The sequence below is a fragment of the Pituophis catenifer genome, unplaced genomic scaffold (genome assembly GCF_029215685.1).
Source record: "Pituophis catenifer annectens isolate HBS135680 unplaced genomic scaffold, rPitCat1.0.hap2 SCAF_18, whole genome shotgun sequence".
NCBI classification, from domain to species: Eukaryota; Metazoa; Chordata; class Lepidosauria; order Squamata; family Colubridae; genus Pituophis; species Pituophis catenifer.
This window is the reverse complement of record NW_027256898.1, coordinates 7,978,822-8,001,844: the sequence shown is the minus strand read 5'-3', so window position 1 is coordinate 8,001,844 and position 23,023 is coordinate 7,978,822. Positions and strand designations below refer to the sequence as shown.

Genomic DNA, 23,023 nt, shown 5'->3' with positions numbered 1-23,023 from the left:
ACCCAATGTAAAACCCTTAACTATACCCAATAAAAACAGTTGTGGAGAAAATTGAATTTTTTTCTTCAAAACATTCTGCATGACCCACCAAATTTTTATCCAAAAAGCCTTAACTTTCCTACAGGTCCACCAAACATGATAATACGTAGCATCCAAACATTCACATCTCCAACATTTTGGCTGAACATTAGGGTACATACATGACAACTTTTTGGGATCTAAATGCCATCTATAAAACATTTTGTAAAAATTTTCCCTCAGGTTCTGCGACTGTGTAAATTTAACATTCTGAACCCAAATTTTTTCCCATGTTTCCAGCATCACTGGCTCTTCAAAATTTTGTGCCCACTTAATCATACAATCTTTAACTAATTCAGTTTCTGAATCTCTTTCTAGCAAAACATTATAAAGCCTTTTGATATGCATTGGACCTTTCTCTTTTATATGTCTAACCAATTCTTCCTCATGCAACATAATACCATTTTTTTGGTCCTCTTTCCATCTCAATTGTAATTGATTATATTGTAACCAAGTTAAATTAATCCCTTCATCCAACAGTGTCTGCAATGTCTTCAGCTGCCATCTGCCCGCATCTGTAAAAAGAACCTCTTTATATAAAAACCCCCCGAGTGACATTATATTTGTATTCCACAAGATATGACCAAGATCCAGCCATAGCGGTATTTTATAATCCCATTTGAGTCGGTGCTTCTTCCAAACTCTCATCAAAGAATCTCTAAGTATATGACTTTTAAATACTTTATCTACTTTGTCGTCGTAAAATAAGTAAGCATGCCATCCAAATTCAAGATCAAAACTTTCTGCATTCAATATTCCAGTCTTTTTCCTTCCAAACCAATCACTTGTTAAAGTTAAAGCTGCTGCATCATAATATAGCTGTAGGTTTGGAAGTTTAAGACCTCCTCTTTCTGGAACATCTTGCATAATTTTCAATTTCACTCTTGGCTTCTTCTCGTTCCAGACAAACTTGTTCACTCCAGATTGCCAAACTTTCAATTGTTTATCACTTTTAAGCACCGGAATCATTTGAAACAAAAAAAGAAATCTTGGCAAAATGTTCATCTTAACTGCTGCTATTCTTCCAAGTAAAGACAGCTGCAGTTTTTTCCAAGTCTCCATGTCTTTCTGCACCTCTCGCCACAACACCTCATAGTTATTTTGAAACAATTTCATGTTTGATTCTGCAACCTGAACTCCTAGATATTTTACCTTAGGTACAGTCTCAAAACCTGCCCTCCTTTCAAGCTCATATTTACGATCTTGTGTCATGTTTTTAACTATCATTTTAGTCTTTTTTGGATTCAGTCTAAAACCTGAAACTTTACCATAGTCTTGTATAATGTCCTTCATCAGGATTAATAAAAACGGGTTTTTTGTCGGGACAAGGAGTCTGCTTCGTGCTCTTGGGAAGCCTAGATCAGAACATATGTTTCATTCAGAGCGGTTGGTCTCATCCGGCCCTAAAGATCTCTCTCTCTCTCTCTTTTTTTTTCTCCAAAGAATGCATAAGATTAAATTTTCTCAGGACGTTTTTCAGAAAAGAGGGCTGTAATTGTAAGAGGACGAAGAATTCCGCTCAATTATAAGCCAGGATCCCAGTAAAGAAATAAAGCTGTGATGGAGTCGGGGGTGGGGGGGGGGGTGGGGGCAGATACAGGTAGTCCTTGAATTACAACAGTTCATTTAGTTACTGTTCGAAGTTAACAATGGCACTGGAAAAAATTACTTAAGGCTATTTATGACGGTTGCAATGTCCCGAGATCACGCGACAGATTAATTTAACAACGGGGTTACTGAGTTCACGATGGCAGCGGGTCACTTGAGAACGGTGGTGTTGTGACCCAGGCCCAAGTAAGTGGTATTAGACGCAAACCGTTCCAAAACAAACAGACTTTATTAGAACAGCTGAGAATTAAACTCATTCTCAGCGTAGTCCAAACTAAATCAAAACAAATTCTTCGTAACACAAATTCTTCAGTCTAATCACCAACCTTGGTATAATTAGGCAAACTGCCAAAGACTTCTCTTGGCAAAAGTTCAGGAGCAGAAGACACTGACCAGAGATAAGTGCAGCAAGACAAGAACAAGTCTATCAACGTTGTTTTCTGACAAAGAGCCCAAGAGCCTTTGCTGGTCTTTTAAGCCTTATGGGAGGGGCCAATCATCTCTTGGCCTTACTCCCAAGTCGTCCTCTTTGCTTTAGCTGCTCTTGCCGTCTGGCAGCTCTTCTCATACGTGCACTAGGAACAGGCTCCTCCTGTTCCTCTGCCTCTCTACTGTCAGCCTATGGAGGCTCCGGAGTCTGCATATCACACCCAGATGGCCCTGGCCCCATCTCTGCCTCCGACGCAGAGCCCTCATCCGGGCCTTCCCCAGCCTCCAGGACTGGCCCATGTTCTTCCTCAGCCTCCTCGCTCTCCGACTCCTCTGCCAGCTCCGCAGGCTGCTGGCGGACCACAACAGGTGGCAAGAAAAGTTGTAAAATGGGGACCAAAAGTCATTTAAGCAATGTTTTGCTTAGCAACAGAAATTATGGGCTCTGTTGTGGTCGTAAGTTGAGGACTACCTGTATTAAACACTTAAAGAAAAGGGGGGGGAGACTTCCACGGTGTAACAGGTGTCGTGGCAGATAGCAACGCTGCTTCCTCCCTAGATCTATGGGTCCCTCCTGCGAATCTTAGAGGTCTCGGCCGCTGACTCCGGAGAATATGTCTGCCGAGTCAGCAACGGAGCCGGCCCGAAGGAAGCCTCCATCAAGGTGACCATCCAGCAGAGCCCCACTTCCTCTCAAGGTAAGGGCAAAGACCACACCTGAGTGTGGGAAGGAGAGCCAGGAGTCACCAACTGGGGCACAAAAAGGCAATGTTCAGGGGGGCGGGGAGGGCGTCCTTTTTGTCTCCCTTCCCAGCCATCTTTGCTTGGGAACAGAGCCCTGGAATTGGTGGGCGAGAGAAGCTGACCCGTCTTCTGACTTCCTCAGGGCCTCAGTCGCCAGTCCAGATTGACTCTGCCTCCTCTTCCATCGCCGAGGGTCAGTCCTTGGACCTCACCTGCCAGGTCACTGGCCTCTCGCAGCCCAGAGTCACTTGGTACAAGCGGGATGGGTCCCTCCCGACTAATCGCAAGGTACGGCGGGCACGGCTGGAGACCCTTGGCTAGAGCGCGGGCTTCTTCCTCCCTTTTTGGGGTCCTCGCCACATTTCTCAACCGCCTTCTCCCTTCAGATTTCCGGCCTCCATTTGAGGATTCTCAAAGCCACAGTGGCGGACTCGGGCGAATATGTGTGTCGGGTGACTGACGGTGACAGCGGCGTCGTTCGAGAGGCGTCCAGCGTGATCACTGTGCACAGCAGCTCCGAAAGTGACTCAGAAGCTCGGGTCCCAGGTTAGGATCCGGAACCTGTGCGTTTTATCGGTCCAGCCCTTGGAGATGGAAGGGCCAAAGAAGGCAGGCCAAGCCCAAGGGGAACCAGGGCATTTCCAGGGGATGTTCAGCTCTCCCCTTCCAACCAGGCCCATAGAAACCTGTAAGGGAGGGCTGGCAGGAGGGGAGAGGTCTGTTAATGGATGGTCAGTTCCTTCCTCCTATCTTTGCAGCCTCGGGAGTTAGGCCTCCGCTCTGGATCGAGCCTTCGTCGCTCTCCCTTGTCCCAGGACAAGCCTTGGACTTGAACTGTGTCATGGCCGGCCAAACTGGCGCCACCATCACATGGTATAAACGAGGCGGATCTTTGCCAGCTGGCCACCAGGTATGGGAGCCCCTCGGGGCTGGGGGGGGGAACCTCTCCTCCGTGGGAGGGTGTTTACAGCAGCGTCCCCCAACTTTTTGGGCACCAGGGACCGGTTCCGTGGAGAGAGGCTTTTCCACGGACCGGAGTGGGCGTGATTTCTCATGCTGCCTGCATCTGGCGGATGGGACTTTGCTTGTTTGCGTGGCCCAGTTTCTGGCATGCCACAGCCCGGTGACTGGTACACGGATTGGGGATTGGTGAACCCTGGTTTACGGCATCCCTTTCATTTGTGTGCCGACTGTCTCGTCTTCCTCAACCCACAGGTCTCCGGTTCCCATCTGCGCATCCCCCGAATCTCCCCGGCTGACTTGGGGGAATACGTCTGCCGCGTCAACCTCGATTCCCTCACCCGAGAAGCTTCCATCCTCATCTCCATCACCCGCTCCTCCTCCAGTAGGTGTGGGGCTTCCTGCAGGAGGGCCGGGGTTGCTGGGGGCTGGCGGGTTCCTCACCTTCCCTTCTGCTCTCTCCAGCTTTTGGCGTGGCTGCCCCGGTGAGGATCGAGGCCTCCTCGTCTGTCATAGCGGAAGGGCAAACACTGGAGCTGGACTGTGTGGTTGCCCGTTCGGAGCAGGCCATGGTTACCTGGTACAGACGGGGTGAAGCCCTGCCAGCCCACCACCAGGTACAGGCATGACATAGCCTTAACTGGATAACAGCTTTGGGGCCACTTTGGCATTTGGGAGCTAGAAGCTACAGTCTCGAAGGGACCTCGTTGCCCGCAGAGTGCCCTAAATTAGCTCTTGGGCACAATGCCAGTTTCAAAGCACTTTGATTAGCTGGAAAACACTCTTCAGACTTTGGAGCCCAGAAATTGCTGCTGGGGAAACAGTATGATGACCTGGGGCGTGGCACGAAAGCAACACAGCTAGAGAGCAGGTCTAACTCCCCTTTATTGCTCCAACTTTGCCCCCAAACGTCCCCACGTTTACTACAAGTCTTGGAGCAAAGCTCTCACACACACCTTCAGCAGCCTCTGGCTGCGAGCAGTCCAGTAAGCCAGGTTAGCCAAACAGTAACCAGAGCAAGAAGTGGGCAAACCGGACAGAGCACAGAGCACAGTAATCTCCAGGCGTTGGGAAGTGCACATGAGGCTCCACTGATTCAACGCTTGTTCCTGACAAATGTCCCTCCCACCGGCACCTCCTTACATCTCAGTCCCAAATGTGCCTTGTAAAGGGGGGGCGGGGTACTCTCCTCCCTGGTAGCTGGCTCAGTCTGCGTTGTTCTCGCCTTCTCTCTTCTCTCCGTGATCTAGGATCAGGAGGGGGTGGTCCTTGCTCTTCAACTGAGCTCTGTCTCTCCTGCTCCTCCCTGTCTGCAAGCCTTTCTAATCCTGAAAAGCCCTCCCCGAACTGACTATGCCCTTCCCCAGTTTCCTCCAAGGCCAACGGAGCCGCCCTCTTAATCTCCGTCGGCTCCTGTTCCAACTCATCTTCCCCCACAGATTCAGACTCCAGCAGGGGCATGACAAACAGAATCAGGTGTCTCCAAAGTCTGGCTCACCAGGCCTGGCCTTAAGTCTGTGTACGAACTGAGCTCCGTCTGCCTCTGAGATAGACATTGGTGATGCAGGGCGGATACGGTGGGCCATTCTGCAAAGGCTGCTATATAAAGGATCATTATTTTCAACCAAGGATTCGGAAACGTCTCCTCGCTCCGAATACAAAAGAAGGGCATTATTTTCATTATTTTTTTTAGGGTTTTAGAATCATCAGGTTTTTTTTCCTCCAGCGTAAAATCTATAAATCCATACTTCATAGTCAGTGCAGCGAGGTTGATTTAAGGGCGTGCTGATAAGGGTGCCATCCTCTTTCAGGCATTAGGAACTCGCCTGCGTCTGGTCAAGATCTCTCCGGCCGACTCCGGAGAGTACGTTTGCCGGGTCAGCTCCGATGCCGCCAGCCAGGAAGCCTCCGTCTTGGTCACCGTCCAGCAGCAGGAGAGCAGCCCCAATTTCCGTAAGGACTCCTTTCTCTTGAAGCTGCTCCAGAGGTGGGATTCAGCCGGTTCGGTCTGGTTCAGGCGAACCGGTACTGGCGAAGGGAGGGAATACAGGCAGTCCTCGGCTTACAACAGTCCACTTAGTGACTTTTCAACATTAACGACAGCACTGAAAAAAAAGGGACTTTATGACCATTTTTCACACTTATGACCGTTTGCAGTATCCTTGGGATTTACATTCCAATGCTTGGCAACTGGTTTGTATATATGACGGTCGTAGTGTCCCGGGGGGGGTCATTCGATTCTTTTTTTTGCGACCTTCTGACAAGCAAAACCAATAGGGAAGCCGGACTCACTTAGCAATGGTGTTACTCATTTAACAAAAACTGCCGTGACTTGCTTAACAAACGTGGCGAGAAAAGACGTAAAATGGGGCAAACGGTCTCACTTAGCAACATAAATTCTGGGCTCAATTGTGGTCGTAAGTTGAGGACTAGCTATACAGGGTCCTGAAAGGAATTCTAAGCCTGGAACACTTAAAGCAGGGGTGAAATGCTCCTGGTTCGGACCGGATCGCCCAATCCAGTAGTGATGGCAGCGGGTGGTTCAGATAACCGGTAGCAAAAATCCCTGCACCCCTCCCTATGCCCAGCTGAGCCGCGCAATCATCAGAGGCTGTTTTTTTTACTTTTAAAAGCATTTTTTCTACAACCTCTTTGGCCGAAAAAATGCTTTTAAAAGTAAAAAAAAAAAAAAATCTTCTGATGATCGTGCGGCTCAGCTGGGATCGTCAGAGGCTTTTAAAAGCATTTTTTCTACAACCTGTTTGGCCGAAGAGGTTGTAGAAAAAAATGCTTTTAAAAGCCTCGGACGATCCCAGCTGAGTTGCCTGATCATCAGAGGCTTCTAAAAGCATTTTTTTCTGCAACCTCTTTGGCCGAAAAAATGCTTTTAAAAGTAAAAAAAAAAATCTTCTGATGATCGTGCGGCTCAGCTGGGATCATCAGAGGTTTTTAAAAGCATTTTTTCTACCACCTCTTTGGCCGAATAGGTTGTAGAAAAAATGTTTTTAAAAGCCTCTGACGATCCTAGCTGAGTTGCCTGATCATCAGAGGCTTTTAAAAGCATTTTTTTTACAACCTCTTCAGCCAAAAAGGTTGTAGAAAAAATGCTTTTAAAAGTTTTTAAAAAAAAAAGTTGGCCACGCCCACCCAGTCACATTACCCACCACCACCAAGCCACACCCACAGAACCGGTAGTAACAAATTTTAGATTTCACCCCTGACTTAAAGGGTCTGCTTCTTTGCCTCCCAAGAGTTACGAAGAGAAGGCAGCAACTCTGGGACCTCTCCAAGGCTTGGCTTCTCCCTGGCTGGGTGGGGGGCATTTGGCGACAGCCCTGACCTGTCTTCTCTTGTGCCTGTTGCAGCCGCTGGGGTGGTCCCACCAGTACAGATCGAGTCTTCTTTCACCTCGCCCTCCGAGGGCCACACCTTAGACCTGAAATGCATTGTGGCTGCCTCTGTGCCGCAGGCGAAAATCACCTGGTATAAGCGAGGAGGTGCTCTTCCTGCCGGCCACCAGGTATGGCACCGCCCACGCGGGGCTCACCAAAAGGGGCATTTGTCCTGGAAACGCCTCCAGGTGCTGCGAGGAAGAAAGCCAGTGCCTGGAAGGCGCTTCCCATCCCTGTTCACCCTCGCCTCGCCTCTCCCCAGGTCTCCGGCTTCCTCCTCCGCATCCCACAGGCTTCACCAGCTGACTCTGGAGAATACGTCTGTCGCGTCAGTCACGGCTCGGCCATTCACGAGGCCTCGCTGCTGGTGACCATCAAGGGTGAATTGGGCTCCTACTGTAAGTCCCCCTCCCCACGGGAGCTGGGCTGGAGGATGTGATTGCCTGCTCCATGGGGCTCTCTGTCATTAAAATGGATCTGTCGAGGGGAGGCGGGGCTGGCGTCGCGACGAGACGACGGGAAGTTTCGGGGCTCCGAAACTACCGCCGATATCTCCACCGCTGGACGGTCCAATTTGGATCTCAACGCAAAACTTTATTGTGTACATCATTTCGGCACAGAATGAAAGCAAAATCAGCTCTGGCTAATTTCCTACGCAATTCAATATAATTGAAGTATCGATTCCTCCCTCCCTCCAAATAGTGCAGGTCACATTGTCCAATTAAGTGTCACAGTATTGTTATGAGAAGATGCTCTGGAAGGTCTGGCAAGCACCTGCTGAAGTGACCTTGGTTCTCACAGGCTGAGTGCTTGATGGTTACAATCCACATTCCAATTCTCCCTTCCCTCCCCCAATAGTTCATTGGCAAGCTGAGAAGCAGTAAAAATGAAAGCAGCATGAATACGCTTCGGATCTTGACAGGATCCCTGTTTTCTCCTTCCCCCTGGCTCTTCCAGCTGTGGGCGTCACTCCCCCGATCAGGATTGAAACCCCCTCCTCAGTCATCTCCGAGGGGCAGACCTTGGACCTGAACTGCCTGGTGGCCGGTCAGTCCCAAGCCAGGGTGATGTGGTACAAGCGCGAGGGCGCCCTGCCCGTCCACAGTCAGGTAAGGGGACGTGGCAGAGATTCCCGCAGCATTTGAGCAAAGGTGGGCTTTGGGAGACCCAGAGGCTGCAGAGGGAGGCTGATGGAAAGGAAGCGGGCTTGTGATTATAGGCAAACTGGATTATCCAGACATTAGTTTTTCAGAATGTGTGTTATGCATTTTTGGTCTTGTGATGAGGGATCTCCTGAAATGCCTTGGTGTAATATTTGGGGGCTTAAGAAATGGAAACCGAGTGTCAAGGATGAAACTTTAACAGCTGTGTGCCTCTTCGTTTCAACTTACCATTAGAGTGGGGAGGGAGGTATTGGTTTAGAATGTGTTAGATGGAGAAACTTTGCGATTTCGCTGAAGACTCTGAGAGCCTGAAACCTTCTCAAGGACATCATAACAGGTGTGGGGTTGAAGCAGACGGTTCCCATAACTAAGTGAGGACAATGTGAGAGGTCGGGGGTTTGGCTGGGAAAATTATTGTTTAATTCTATCAACTGGTGTTTGGGAACCTCAGAGTTAGTTTTACTTCGACGTTACCATGCAGTGTATTCAATAAACAGCAAGATTTTCGGGAACAGAATGAACCTGGAGTTTTATTTGGATTCTCGTGCTGGACCTTGACATCGGGGCTTTGGGAAATCCAAGGAGGGTGGGGGTGGAAAATGGTTTCAGTTGGTAAAAGAAATCAGCTCTTCGTTGTCTGCTTTTTTTCCCTCGGCAACAGATTTTTGGAACCCACCTCCGGATCTCGCAAGTTTCGACGGCCGATTCGGGCGAGTACGTCTGCTACGTGAACGATGGCACCAGCCGACTGGAGACGTCCATCATGGTGTCCATTCCCAGCAGCTCAGGCGGCTCATCCAGTAGGTGCCCGTTGTGGCATGTGGCAGGCCCCTCCCTGGCCAGAGGGAAAAGAGGAGGAAGGGAAATTGGGGAGCCAGGCAACGGGGGATGCAATCCAACATTTCCTCATTCTCTGCAGCTTCTGGGGTAATCCTGCCGGTATGGATTGAATCTTCCTCCTCTTCCCTCGCCGAGGGGCAGACCATGGAGCTGAACTGCCTCGTGGCTGGCCAGACGCACCCCAAAGTCAGCTGGTTCAAGAGAGGAGGACCCCTCCCACCCAACCACCAGGTAGAGAGGGAAAGGCCCGTCTGCTTCGCTTCACTTGGGTGAGGGTGGCAAGCAGTGGTGGTATTCAGCCGGTTCTATCCGGTTCGGGCAAACCGGTAGCGGTGGCTGCGGGAGACTCTGCCCACCCTCCCAGACATCATCACGTCCCGTTTTTGATGCTCTGCGCATGCACAGAAGGCCCTGCTCATGCACGGGAGGTCTTGCTCATGCACAGAAGGCCCCGCGTGCGCGCTCACATTTGCGAACCGGTAGCGAAGGTAAGTAAATACCACCCCTGGTGGCAATCCTCGATCCTTTCAGCCTTCCCAGCTCCTCTCTGAGGAAGGAGAGCCAGCGGGAGAGCCAAATACCAACGGGGGCACCATTGCGGTGAGTGGGTAACTTACCTCTCCTTGACAGGTCTCGGGCACTCGCCTCCGCATCCCGCAGGTCTCCTCCGCCCACTCCGGCGAGTACGTCTGCCGCGTCAGCAGCCCCAATGCCGTCCAGGAGGCGGCGTTGGTGGTCACCATCCAGGATAGCGAGGGCCCCTCCCACCGTAAGATTCCTCTGCTCCCCTCTCTGTCGCTAGGCAACCCAGACGTGCTTCATGACAGGCCCGGCTCATTTGAGGTGTTTTCTACTCCCTTCGTGCAGCCGCAGGGTCTGCCCCAGCCCTGAGGATTGAGGCTTCCTCCTCCTCCGCTGTTGAAGGAGAGACCCTGGATCTGTCGTGCGTTGCTCCAGGCCAGCCCCAGGCCACATTCACCTGGTATCGGCGAGAGGGTCAGCTGCCTGCGGGTCACCAGGTAGGGGTGAGCCTGTCCACTATGGGGGAAAGAAGACAGCCTTATTGATAGAAAAGAGGCCTCATGGAGGTGGGGAAATCAGAAATCTGCAATGCTTTTCCTCTTCCTTCCTGGCTCCCACAGGTCTCCAACGCCCACCTGCGACTGGTTCGACTCACCCCTGCCGACTCTGGCGAATATGTCTGCCGTGTTAGTGGAGGCAGGGTCCCGCAAGAGGCATCCTTCGTGGTGTCTGTCGTGGCCAACACCAGTCCCGCTTCCCGTATGTCTGGCATTCCAGGCGGGGGTGAGAGTGGGCGGGTGGAGGGTGTTCAGACTCCAGGGGTCACTTTCACTCTCTCCTGGCAGGTCTGCAGAGCCCCATCATCTCCATAGAGCCCCACAGCGTGGTTGTGCGCGGAGGGGAAGAGGTCTCCTTCAGGTGCCACGTCCACAAAGGCACCCCGCCTCTCGAGATCACCTGGAAGCTTCCCAATGACCAACTGCTAGGTGAGGTTTTGGGGCTGCCAGGTAAACAGCTAGACCAGGTGGTTTGGGGGGGTGCTGATTCTGGGGAGCGCCCTGTTAAGGATATTCTTGGCTCATAACTGACGTTGTAGATTATTGAGCAGAGTACCCCGAGTATACGCATGAAAGCAACTGGGAGTGGTTGTGAACTATCACAGTTAACACACAAGCACACTGAGTTGTGGTAGTCTTTTACTTTTAGGAAAAAATAAAGCAAAGTCCAAAAACAATCCAAGTCATACACAAATAAAGCGAGAGTTAAAAGATCAATCCAGGGATATTTCAAGTACAAAGTCTTCTTACCAGTTGTAGTCATACACAATAAAACAGTTCTTCTTGAGTTTCAAAACAGGAACAAGTTCAATATCAAAACATTCAATAAATAATAGAAAGCAACATGTAGCTATGATCAAACAGTGATCATGCAGAGAGATCAGGTAGAGAGTTAAAGCAAATAAGCAGGTAAAATGGTGTAGTGTCCACACAAGCCATGATTCAGGCTTCCCTTAAGTACATTGGCTACAGAGCTTAGCCAATCAGGATACAGGATGATGCAATACAGTCTCAAATGAATATAATGCCTTTTGACTGCAAACATACATTGTTAATTTATATATTGCCTGACCAACTAGTTAGACAAATAGCCATTTCCTAACATGCCCTCCCCCCCCTGGTAATTCCTTCCATCTTCTCTGCAGATAATGTGAGGATCAGCCCTAACGGCTCTGCGATCACCATCTCCAATGCCCGTCCGGAAAACCACGGTGCCTACCGGTGTGTGGTCTCCAACCAGTTTGGGATTGCCAACAGCCTAGTCAACGTCCTGGTCCAAGGTGAGGGACAACACTGAGGGTCTCTCCAGGACAGCAAGGGCGAGGACCCCTTTCGTTCTCGTCCAGCCGAGGCTAAAGTTGGACTCTGAAGGAACGCCGGAGCGGAGGGTCTTCCGAAGGCCCTGGGTGAACTCCGGTGCCGCTCTCTACTCCTAGGACTGCCTACCGTCTCGGTGGTGCCGAAGGGACCCCTGCAGCTCAAAGTGGGCAAATCCATCAGCGTGGACTGCCTGGCAGACGGGGATCCCCGGGCTGTGGTACGCTGGACCAAGCTGGGAGCCTGGAAGAAGCTGGAAAACCAGAGGATGCTGCCCTTGGAAAGCAGAGCGGTGCTGCAGGTGGGTGGAGGATGCTTCTAAGGGCAGGGATCTGAGGCCTTCCAGTGGCCGAAACTTCCTTTGCTGGCTGGGGCTGGTCGGAGTCGGTGGGTATTTTATTTTATTTTTTATTAGATTTATATGCCGCCCTTCTCCGGAGACTCAGGGCGGCTTACAATGCGTTAAGCAATAGCCTTTAAGTTCACAAGAGACTTATGAATGGGAATGGAAAAAGTGGATAGAATATGTTCAGAACAAATATCAAACTAGAAAGTATCAAATAGCTTTTATTTGAAAATAATGTATTAGAAATATTTTAATGTAATGAGGGTAAAAAGAAAAATTATAAAGGGGAGGGAGGGGTTCAAGTTTTTACACAAGTTTTATATTAAGGGTTTTTTTTTTGTTTTTTTTTACCAGATATGAGTATAATATAGGGAAGTCTGGGGGGAGGGGAGGGTTAGGGAGGGTTAGGGAGGTTGGGAAGTTTGGGGAGGGTGGGGGGGGGGAAAAGGGGTGAAAATGTAATTGTAAAACTTTTGCAATAAAAAAAAAAAAAAGCAATAGCCTTCATACTTTTGTATATTTATACAAAGTCAGCTTATTGCCCCCACAAACTGGGTCCTCATTTCACCTACCTTAGAAAGGATGGAAGGCTGAGTCGACCTTGAGCCTGGTGAGATTTGAACTTGCAGTAATTGCAGGCAGCAGATGTTAATAACAGTGCTTTAGTCCACTGTACTACAGGCTCTTCCGGGTATTGCCCAGGACACCGGAACCAGACATAACTTCTGGCTGCCTGGTGGGTATAGATAGTCCTCGACTTACAGCAGTTCATTTAGCGACCGTTCAAAGTTACAACGACACTGGAAAAAGTGACTTTAGGACCCTGTTTTCACAGTTAACAACCTTTGCGGCATCCCCATGATTTCATCATCATCTTTTAATGACCCCATAATCCCTTGCGGGGTGGAGTCTGGGCAATTGAATGGAGCTAGCAGAGTGTTTAATGGCCGGATGCCATTCCTGTCGCCAATGCGGAGTTTTGTTCAGCAGATATATCAGTGTTGGCGAACCTTTTCAGCACTGCCGAAACGGGAGCGTTCGCTAGAAACCAGAAGAACAGCCACCCGGTGCACATGTGCGCACCGGGTGGCTGCTTTTCTGGTTTCCGGCACTCCCATGCGTGTGAAGACCAACTGGCTGGTTTGCCGGAACCCCAAAAAGCATCAGGTGACAGCTCATGTGCCCGACCTACGCGTGCCATAGGTTCACCATCACGGAGATATATTCTCATTGTGCCCGGAGAGAGAAATATCTGCCTCTACCTAGGATTGAACTCACAGCCTCCTGATTGTGAGGCAAGAGCTCCACCTCCAGGCCACCGCACCACTCCGCATACCCATGATTATGTGATCAAAATTCAAACGCTTGGCCATGACTCATATTTATGACCGTTGTAATGTCTTGGTGTCACGTGATCCCCTTTTGCGACCTCCTGGGGGGAAGCTAGGTTCTCTTAACAGCCGGGTTACTAACTTATCAACTGCTGTGGTTCACTTAACAGCAGTGGCAAGGAAGGTCGTAAAATGGGGCAAAACTCACTTAACAGAGCAAGAGAAGTTTGTGGCTCAATTGTGGCTGTAAGTCGAGGACTTACCCATATAAAGCCTCCAGCATCAGGAGCAGTGTATCTTAGAGTAACAGTTGCTGGGAAGGAAACGGAAGGAATGGAGGGCTGGTGCAGCCACAGTTAACTCACCTGTCCTGGCAAGTTCTCATTTTTTCGGCCGCGATCTCTCCAGGGAGCCCCCAGTGCTGGTCCTTATTCCATGCTCAAAGAGAGAAAACGGCGGCCAGTGGCCACTCCCGACATCCTAAAGGATACCTTGATTCCTCCGTTTGAGTGGGAATCAGGCTGAAGGTGTTGTGTGGGCTCCTCTCCCTTCCCAGATCTCCTCTGCAAAGCTGGGAGATGCCGGCACCTACGTGTGCGTGGCCCAGAACTCCGTGGGCACCACAGAGGCGCAGGTGGACGTAAGCGTGGAGGCGGTACATGGCAACAGAGGAGTCCCCGAAATCCACGTGACTCCGACCCAGACAGTGAAGGCGGGACAGACGGCTCGGCTCCATTGCTCTGCTACAGGTGTGTGTTTGTATAGGGGGAGTTATTTGGCCCTGACTGGTCCCCCCCACCCACCAAGATGACAAGCCTGTCTTGGGGTCCCCTGTGCCAAGGCTACCTGGGCTGCTGGTCGGCCAGGCTCACCGCTGCTTCCTTTTTCTGGGATCAACAGGTGACCCAACTCCCACCATCCACTGGTCCAAGCTGCGGGCTCCCTTGCCATGGCAGCATCAGGTGGTGAATGACACTCTCATCATCCCCCGGGCGGCTCAGCAGGACTCGGGCCAGTACATCTGCAACGCCAGCAACTCTGCGGGGTTCACCGAAGCCTTCGTGGTGCTGGATGTGGAGGGTGAGTGTGCCAGGAGGAGGACGGATGGGACTCAAACAGAGGTGCTGCGGTGGTCCCTGGGCGGCCTTGGGTTGAGAGGGAGATAGCAAAAGAGGGGAAAAATGCCAAGCACACACACACCCATGGACCCTTGGCACTCATGGACTAGCCAACGCCATGAAACGGAATTCAGTGCCTTCCTTGGGAAGGCTGGTGCCTGTGCCAAGCTCTTTCTCCCCCCTCTCTCTCTGCCCAGTACCACCCTACGCCACCAGTCTTCCCAACCGAGCAGTGGTGCACGAGGGTGACGCGGTGCAGCTGCAGTGCCTGGCCCACGGCACGCCCCCCCTGCGTTACCAGTGGACCAAGGTGAACGGCAGTCTCCCCGGACGGGCCACGGTGCGAGATGGTGTCTTGCAGTTCAGCCCGGCCGGGCACCGGGATTCAGGCACCTACCGTTGTCACGTCAGCAACCGGGTGGGCTCCGCTGAGGCTTTAGCCCAGGTCTATGTGCAAGGTGAGTGGGCATCCAGATGGGAAGTTCAGCCAAGGGGGTGACTAGAAGGGGTGCGGGGCTCGATCCTGCTTCGTAACCAGGGGTGAAATGCTAGGAAGTCTGCTACCGGTTCGCTTTCCTACCGGTTCGCTTTGTGTGCGCATGTGCAGCGCGTGCCAAACTCATACGCACCGCAGGCACTACCGCGCAATGTTGAAAAAGAAGGATTAAGAAGCCTTTTCTGAGTCTTCAAAAGTAAGTAGAATGGAGGGGGGGAACAGCTGTGCCGCACGATTTAGATTCACTAGAAAGCAGGATATTCTAGCGAATATAAATCGCACGACACAGCTGATCGTCGGAAATACTGGTTCGTCTGAACCGGTAGCATTTTTTATTACCGGTTTGGGCGAACCGGTCCAAACCGGTAGCATTTCACACCTGCTCATAACTTTTAATCCTCTCAAATTTGGGAGATTAAAAAATAGGCTGCTGGTATAAAAGGAGCCCCCAAGGACTTGTGGGTCAATCCTAGGATTCCTGAGAACTTTGAAAAACTGGCTTTGATCCCAGCCTTGGACCTGATATATTTATGTATTATTGTATGTCTGGGTCTATGTTTCTTGTCGTATTCGCGCTGACTTGTGTTGTGTCCTCCTCATTGTCCCCAATGCAGGCCATGCTGGAGGACCCCTCTCTGTTCAGGTCACCCCGCAGAGTGACACCAAAGCCGTGGGTGCCACAGCAGAGTTTGTGTGCTCCATTTCCGGGGATCCCAGGGCACAGATCGAGTGGCTCAAAGAGGGTGGAGAGCTGCCTCCCACTCATACCATCCGCAATGGAGTGCTGCGGTGAGTGGGGCAGATGAGGGCCATGACATGGCGTGGCATGTTGGGGAGGAGATGGTGGCACTGGGCAACTGCATCTGGGGCAAAGAGCTCAGGGATTCACAAAGCGGCTGCTTCCCTCCAGGATTGAGAAACTGGACCTGGAGTGCCAGGGGGTATATGTGTGTCGGGCCAGGAGTCCCTCCGGCCAGGCCCAGGAGAGGGTCAGCCTGACTGTCCGGGGTAAGTAAGCGTCATGCCAGCTGGTGGACCAGGTGTCCTACCTGTAGGAGACAGGAAGCCTCCTCTTCCCTCTCTGGAAACCCCCGTTTCTCTTCTCAGCCCTCCCCAAAGTGATGATCAACATCCGGACTTCGGTGCAGACCGTCCTGGCAGGCAACGCTGTGGAGTTTGAGTGCCTGGCCTTTGGGGACCCCAAGCCGGACCTCACCTGGAGCAAGGTGGGCGGACAGCTGCGCCCAGGAGTGCTGGCCAGCGGAGGCCTGGTGAAGATCGAGCGGGTGGAGCAGGCCGACGCGGGAAAGTACCGCTGCACAGCCACCAACAACATCGGCACCGTCCAGTCCCACGTCATCCTGCACGTCCAGTGTAAGCTTGGTCTTCTCCTGGAGGGGCATCCTCCATGGCTTTGCTCTCCATGGCTGACGGGGTGGGCCCTCCTCTTTTCTCCCCACAGCTGTCCCGCAAGTGGCCACCCAGCCAGAAGTGAAGGAGGTTTCCGCCGGTTCCACCGTGGTTTTCCCTTGCTCAGTCTCTGGGTTCCCCGTCCCAGAAATCAAGTGGACCAAGGTAAGTCTCGGACGGGAGTGACCTCTCCTCCTCTCTCTCTCCAGGCAGGATGCATGGAGAGGGAGGTGCTGCTGCGGAAGTGTTGGGGGATGTGCTGCAGGGTTGCCCCTTTGGTTCTGGGACAGGGGCAGGAGTGAAATTCACTTACCTTCGCTACCAGTTCGCAAATGTGAGCTTGCACATCTCCATTCATGCGCAGAGTCCTCTGCGCATATGCAGAGGGTCAAAAATGGGACGATGACATCCGGGCAGGTGGGCGGAGCCTCCCACCGCCGGTGCTACCGGATCACGAGATCCGGATAGCTGAATTTCACCACTGGACGGGGGGACCTGTTTTGGGGGTGGTGGTGGCAGGCCTGCTAGGGGGTTCTGTGGCTCACTGTCTTGCAGCTGGAGGGGGAGCTGCCCCGGCATGCCCAACTGGAGGGCCACAGCCTGACCATCCCTTTGGCTCGCCCGGAAGACACGGGCGTCTATGTGTGCACGGCGTCCAACCAGCAGGGGAAGGGGACGGCCTTCTCCATGCTCAAAGTCCGAGGTCAGTGTGGCACGCGCCTCTCTCTCCCACTCTGGCCCACAGGAGACGGAGGAGGGGGGGCAAAGAGCGGGCCCTAATCCTTCCCCCATGGGTGGTAGTAGTCCTCTAGAACAGGAATGTCCAACCTTGGCAACTTTAAGACTTGTGGACTTCAACTCCCAGAATTCCTCAGCCAGCTTTGCTTTCTCCCACTGTCTTCCTCCTCCTGCCCGGCCCTTTCCCTTGTGGGCACGAGAGGAGTCAGGGAGGAGGACCTGGGCAGAGGCTCATCACGTGCCTGTTGTAGCCTCTGCCAGCTTTGTCCAGGCCTACGCCAAATGCTTCCCACCCACCCCTGCCTGGGTCTTGCCCATCTGCAGAAGAGGCGGAGGACTCAACTGTCCTCACGCCCTTTTTCCCTCCCCTCGCAGAGCGAGTGGTACCCTATTTTACCCAGAATCCTCAGTCCTACCTGGTCCTGCCAACCATGAAAGATGCCTACCGGGTGTTTGCCCTCGAAATCACCTTCCGTCCTGACACTCCAGATGGTAAGAGAGGCTGCGGGGTGGGCGGGCGAGGGTATAGCCACTCTTCTTCTTGTTGTGGATGCGAATCCTGATTGCTCTCTCTTCTGAGTATCTCTCACTCAACCTCTCTTCCCTTCATCTGCCCCTCCTCCTCCTCCTCCTCTCACCTCTTCCCCTCTTTCCTCCCTCTGCCCTTCCAGCTCTCATGCTTTACTCAGGTGAGTTGTGCCCCTGCTGGGCACTGCGGGCATTGCGGGCTTCCTGCCCAGCACCCGGCATCTTTCTAACTCTTTCTGCCTCTGCAGTGTGTGTGTGTGTGTGTGTGTGTGTGGGCGGGGTGGGGTGGGGTGGGGTGGGGAGGAGTGAGCCTCCTGAGCCACGTGAGTTACTGGCTAACTGACTAATATACCAGGAGCTCCCGAGCCTCCTCATCCAGCTGCAGTCTACCTTATTCCTATTAGCTGGGTTGCACTGTTTGGACCTAATCTTCCTTTGCTAACTCCTGCAAAGGGAAGCTGCTGCTTCCCAGGAAGCAAGGGTATACCCTGTTTCCCCGAAAATAAGACATCCCCTGATAAAATGCCCATTCGGGCTTTTGAGCACATACGCTAAAATAAGCCCTCCCCGAAAATAAGCCCTCCCCGAAACTATTTAAATGCATGCACAGCCGGTCCCCGCCATTTCTTCTGGTTAGGGTTAAGGAGACAGAGCGGAAAATCAGGTAAGACGGCAAGAGGAGCCGTCCACGTGCTGCAAAATAATAAAGCCTCCACAAAAATAAGGCCAAGTGCTTATTTCGGTGTTCAAAAAAATATAAGACAGGGTCTTATTTTCGGGGAAACACAGTATGTGTGTATGCGTGTGCAGGCAGGTCCGGCGCTGCCCCTTTGCCTGGCTGTGGGGCTGGGAGGGCCGCTCAGCCTTGGGTTCAAAGACTCCTGTTCACCCCTTCAGGCTCCCAGGGCCTGGGGAAAGACAGGAGGCAGAGCATGGCGGATCTGAGCTCAGCACCCTGCATGATGCTGCCAAGGGACCTGGGGACCGCGTTGTGGGGGGTGTCTCTCGCCCCGAGCTCCCCTGAGTTTACCCCTCTGCTCTCCACAGGGATGTTGGTTTACAATGGCCAGAAGAAGAACACGGGCAGCGATTTCGTCTCCTTTGGGCTGGTGGGGGGCCGCCCTGAACTCAGGTGAGGCCGGGGTCCCTGCGGGGGTGATCGAGCTGACCAGTTGTGCCCCCTGGCTCAGAGTCTGCCAGGTCGCCTCTTTCCCATAGCTTCCCTTTGGTAGCCTTTTGCCAAAGATTTCTGGAGCTGGGTAATGATTTCTGGGGGATGGAGGGGAGGGGAGGGTGCTGCCCCTCAGGAAAAAGGCATTTGAGGGCCAGCCAGCCATGATGGGCGACTGAAGCTGCCCCCCCCCCCTGTCTCGTAATGGCAGGTTCGATGCCGGTTCCGGCATGGCCACCATCCGGCACCCTTCGATCCTCAACCTCGGCGAGTTCCACACCGTCCATCTCTATCGTAACCTGACTCAGGGATCTCTGGTGGTGGATGGCTACCCCCCTGTGAACGGCAGCTCCCAGGTGAGCCCTGGTGGAAGGAAGGGGGGGCGTGTCTTTCTCTTGAGACCTGGGCGGGGATGGAGAGGGGGCCGTGGGTTACGGTTAGGGTTACCCCCTCCCCAGGGCTGGGCTTCAAAAATTTTAGCAAGGGGTTCTCTGCCCGGTTGCTGAGTGGCCGTGGCCATGCTGGGTATTTCCTAGTTGGCCTTCTGCACCACGGTGGGGTAGGGGGCGTTTTTGCCCTCCTCGAGCTTTGGAGGCTTTTCTTGAGCCTCCGGGAGGACAAAAACGGCCTCCCCAGGCTCCAGAGGCCCTCTGGAGGCCAGAAACGTAGGCCCGTTTTTCACCCTCCCCGTGCGCCCTGCGCTTACCTGCAACCAAAATGGGCCGCGTGGGGACTAATGGGAGGGGAGGGGCAGGGTGGGTGGGTCCAGCCAGGAGTGGGATTTGGGGGTTCTCCGAATAGCGCAGAATCTTAGCTAGAGGTTCTTCCGAACACTTGCGAACCCCCAACAGCCCATCCCTGCCCCTCCCCCCTGGAGGTTCCATTCCCCCAGAAGAGCAGGAGGCCTTCGTCTCCCCTCTCTCTGGGAAACTGAGGCAGGCAGGAGCTGGATTCGTTAATGCCAGCTAAGCTGTTTACGTGGACCGAGTTTTGTGCCTTCGGTTAGCGGGCCTGATGGAGAAAGCCCCCCCCCGAAAACTCCACAGGGAGGGAGGGGTGGTCACTTGTGGGCCTGTCTTCTGGCCCTTTCAGACCAAAGGTTTTCTGCTTGTGTGTCATTCCAGGGCAGGTTTCAAGGCCTGGATCTCAACGAGGAGCTCTACCTGGGCGGGTACCCCAATTATGCAGCCATCGCAAAAACCGGCCTCAGCAGTGGATTTGTAGGTGAGATGAGGGTGGATGGATGGAGTAGATGGGGAACGGGTCAGAATGGTGGAGTTTAACCCAGATTTGCTAATCTGGAGAAGGTTTACTCGGCCTCTCCTGCCAGGTGTTTTTTCTGGGTTCTTTATTTACCTCTTATCCCTAATGACAGTGTAGCAATAGCAGTAGCATTTATATACCACTTTACAGCCTTCTCTAAGCAGTTTACAGAGTTAGCCTGTTGCCCTCAACAATCTGGGTCTTCATTTTACCCACCTCGGAAGGATGGAAGGCTGAGTTAACCTTGAGCTGGTCAGGATCGAACTGTTGGCAGTGGGCAGAGTTAGCCTGCAATACTGCATTCTAATCACAGAGAGGGAGGGAGGGAGGGAGGGAGGGAGGGAGGGAAGGAAGGAAGGAAGGAAGGAAGGAAGGAAGGAAGGAAGGAAGGAAGGAATAGCACTTAGACTTATATACCGCTTCACAGTGCTTTTACAGCCCTCTCTAAGCGGTTTACAGAGTCAGCCTCTTGCCCCCAACCATCTGGGCCCTCATTTTACTGACCTTAGAAGGATGGGAGGCTGAGTCAACCTTAAGCAGGTTGACTCAGGTTGACTCGAACTTCTGTCCGTTGGCAGAATTAGCCTGCAATACTGCATTCTAACCACTGCGCCACCACGGATCTTAGTCTAGTAAGGGAAGAAGTGTGCTTGGTTGGCCAAAGGATATGAGATTGTGCTCTCTCTCCCTTGCCTGGTGCTGGGTCACATGTGGCTATTCATGTTGGGCCTGTTCATGCCAAGTGCCGAGGCCTTCTAAGCGTGCCCCTTCCCCTGCTGCCCCCCTGCAGGATGCGTGCGCCAGCTGATCATTCAAGGCAAGGAGGTGATCTTCAAGGATTTTGACCTGCAAGCTCACGGAGTCTCCAACTGCCCCACCTGCCAAGACCAACCGTGTCAGGTAGCCCTCTGTTCATAATTTTGGGGAAGGAAGCAGATAATCCTGATGACCTCAAAGAGGGTGCCCACAGGGTGCCCAGAGCAGTTGCGAGCCAGGGACCTTAACAGCACTACTGCCTTCCCTCCCTTCCCCTTCTCTGGCCAGAACGGAGGGGTCTGCAGAGACTCGGAGAGCAGTAGCTACGTATGTGAGTGTCCCCAGGGGTTCGCTGGGAGCAACTGCGAGCATCCTCAGGCCCTGCGCTGTCATCCAGGTAAGACTGCCCCCCCCTCAATTCTCCCCTCCCGTTGTGACCTAGGCCCAAGTAGTTATTACCAGACACAATCAGTCCTAAACAAACATATTTTATTAAAAACATCGGAGAACTACTTCATTCTCAGCTTAGTTTCAAAACAAATTCTTCATAAACAGTCCTTCGGCCTTATCAACAACCTTTGTCTTCTTTAGCACTGTGCCAAAGGCTTTTCTTGGCAAAAGTTCAGAAGCAAGAGATGCTGACAAGAAACAAAATGTAACAACATTGCTTTCCTACAAAGATCCCAAGAGCTGTTGCTGCTCTTTTAAGCCTTCTGGGAGGGGCCAATCATCTCCTGGCCTTACTCCCGAGTTGTCCTTTTTGCTTTAACTGCTCTTGCCTTCTGGCAGCTCTTCACATGAATGCACTAGGAACAGGGTCCTCCTGTTCCTCTGCCTCTCTGCTTTCCGCCTCTGGAGGCTCCGGAGTCTGCTCATCGCTCCCAGATGGCCCTGGCCCCATTTCTGCTTCCGACGCAGAGCCCTCGTCCGGGCCTTCCCCTGACTCAAGGGTTGGCCCATTCTCCTCCCCAACCTCCTCACTGTCTGACTCCGCTGCCAGCTCCGCAGGCTGCTGGCAGACCACAACACCTCTATCTCACCTCATGTGCCAGGAACTGGGGGCAATATGCCCGGAGCAGAGGTGGGACTTTGCCAAGCCTGAAAGCGTTTGAGCCCAGGACCTTCTGCCTGCTTTTCTCCCCACAGAGGCCTGTGGGCCGGACGCCACCTGCGTGAACCAAGCCTCCGGGGAGGGCTACACCTGCCGTTGCCTCTTGGGCCGACACGGGAAGAAGTGCATGGCGGGTGAGTGAGGCACAGGCTCAGCCCTGCTCACGAGGAAGCCGGCAGAGGCCCGGGTAACCCCCTGTTTTTTCCCCTTTCACAGGCCTCACAGTGACCACCCCCCTCTTTCCGGGTGGGAACGCTTTCATCTCCTACCAGACCCTCACCAGAAACCCATACGAGCTGCGGCTAGAGATTGAGGTCAAGCCGCTCTCCCCCAATGGCCTCGTTCTGTTCAACGGGGGTGATGGGACCCCCGTGGCCGACTTCGTCTCGCTCAACATGGTCAATGGGCACTTGGAGTTCCGCTACGAGTTGGGCTCAGGTAGGATCCCTGGTGCCACCTATCCCTTCCCTCTTTGGATGCCTTCGGCCACTCCGGACTCTCCAAGCTGGTCTTTCTTCGCAGGTACCGCTGTGCTTCGGAGCCACAAGCCCCTGGCCCTGGGGCAGTGGCACAAGGTGGCGGCCGAGCGCCTGAACAAAGACGGCACCCTGCAGGTGGACGAGGAGCGGCCCGTCAAGAGGTCGTCCCCCGGGAAGAGCCAGGGCCTCAACCTGCGCACTTCTCTCTACCTTGGAGGGGTGGACAACACAATCAAGCTCCCGGCAGCCGCCAACATCTCTAGCCACTTCCACGGGTGCATCGGAGAGGTGGGCTGTTAGCGGGGAGGGAAGCGCCTGCCTCCTCTGCTCAGCCAGTCAAGGCGGCAGCATCCATCCCTTCCCCTCCTTCCTGGGAAATCCAGAAACAGGGAGGGTGTCCCTCGCAAGCGAAAGTTTGCACCTGTCCGGCCTCCTCCTCTTATGAGGAGCCTAGGGTGCCAATTCTGGTTCTCTCCTTCCAGGTTTCAGTCAACGGGAAGAAGGTGGACATTTCCTACAGCTTCCTGGAGAGTCGCGGCATCTCGCAGTGCGCCGACAGCTCCCCTTGCGACCGCAGGCCTTGCCAGCATGGCGGCCAGTGCTTGCTCACGGGGGAGTACGAGTTCCAGTGCCTATGTCCGGATGGCTTCACGGGTGAGGCGGAAA

At 53.0% G+C, this 23,023-nt stretch overlaps 1 protein-coding gene across 1 annotated transcript in view; it reads left to right on the top strand.

Moving 5' to 3' along the window:
• The window catches only part of HSPG2 (heparan sulfate proteoglycan 2), an 89,503-nt gene that overhangs the window by 62,533 nt on the left and 3,947 nt on the right, over positions 1 to 23,023 (top strand). Inside the window, exons 51-86 of the mRNA XM_070956229.1 lie at positions 2,675 to 2,813; positions 3,002 to 3,147; positions 3,246 to 3,405; positions 3,618 to 3,769; positions 4,075 to 4,204; positions 4,285 to 4,436; positions 5,631 to 5,772; positions 7,185 to 7,339; positions 7,474 to 7,609; positions 8,169 to 8,320; positions 9,036 to 9,174; positions 9,294 to 9,445; positions 9,845 to 9,983; positions 10,082 to 10,233; positions 10,357 to 10,495; positions 10,582 to 10,722; positions 11,439 to 11,573; positions 11,730 to 11,911; positions 13,844 to 14,036; positions 14,188 to 14,367; positions 14,603 to 14,863; positions 15,516 to 15,690; positions 15,812 to 15,909; positions 16,009 to 16,275; positions 16,364 to 16,476; positions 16,867 to 17,014; positions 17,425 to 17,541; positions 18,625 to 18,709; positions 18,960 to 19,104; positions 19,873 to 19,972; positions 20,802 to 20,911; positions 21,056 to 21,164; positions 21,914 to 22,012; positions 22,095 to 22,316; positions 22,401 to 22,645; positions 22,840 to 23,011. Of these exons, the coding sequence (XP_070812330.1) occupies positions 2,675 to 2,813; positions 3,002 to 3,147; positions 3,246 to 3,405; positions 3,618 to 3,769; positions 4,075 to 4,204; positions 4,285 to 4,436; positions 5,631 to 5,772; positions 7,185 to 7,339; positions 7,474 to 7,609; positions 8,169 to 8,320; positions 9,036 to 9,174; positions 9,294 to 9,445; positions 9,845 to 9,983; positions 10,082 to 10,233; positions 10,357 to 10,495; positions 10,582 to 10,722; positions 11,439 to 11,573; positions 11,730 to 11,911; positions 13,844 to 14,036; positions 14,188 to 14,367; positions 14,603 to 14,863; positions 15,516 to 15,690; positions 15,812 to 15,909; positions 16,009 to 16,275; positions 16,364 to 16,476; positions 16,867 to 17,014; positions 17,425 to 17,541; positions 18,625 to 18,709; positions 18,960 to 19,104; positions 19,873 to 19,972; positions 20,802 to 20,911; positions 21,056 to 21,164; positions 21,914 to 22,012; positions 22,095 to 22,316; positions 22,401 to 22,645; positions 22,840 to 23,011 (5,482 nt within the window). The remainder of the gene's footprint in view (positions 1 to 2,674; positions 2,814 to 3,001; positions 3,148 to 3,245; positions 3,406 to 3,617; positions 3,770 to 4,074; positions 4,205 to 4,284; positions 4,437 to 5,630; positions 5,773 to 7,184; positions 7,340 to 7,473; positions 7,610 to 8,168; positions 8,321 to 9,035; positions 9,175 to 9,293; positions 9,446 to 9,844; positions 9,984 to 10,081; positions 10,234 to 10,356; positions 10,496 to 10,581; positions 10,723 to 11,438; positions 11,574 to 11,729; positions 11,912 to 13,843; positions 14,037 to 14,187; positions 14,368 to 14,602; positions 14,864 to 15,515; positions 15,691 to 15,811; positions 15,910 to 16,008; positions 16,276 to 16,363; positions 16,477 to 16,866; positions 17,015 to 17,424; positions 17,542 to 18,624; positions 18,710 to 18,959; positions 19,105 to 19,872; positions 19,973 to 20,801; positions 20,912 to 21,055; positions 21,165 to 21,913; positions 22,013 to 22,094; positions 22,317 to 22,400; positions 22,646 to 22,839; positions 23,012 to 23,023) is intronic.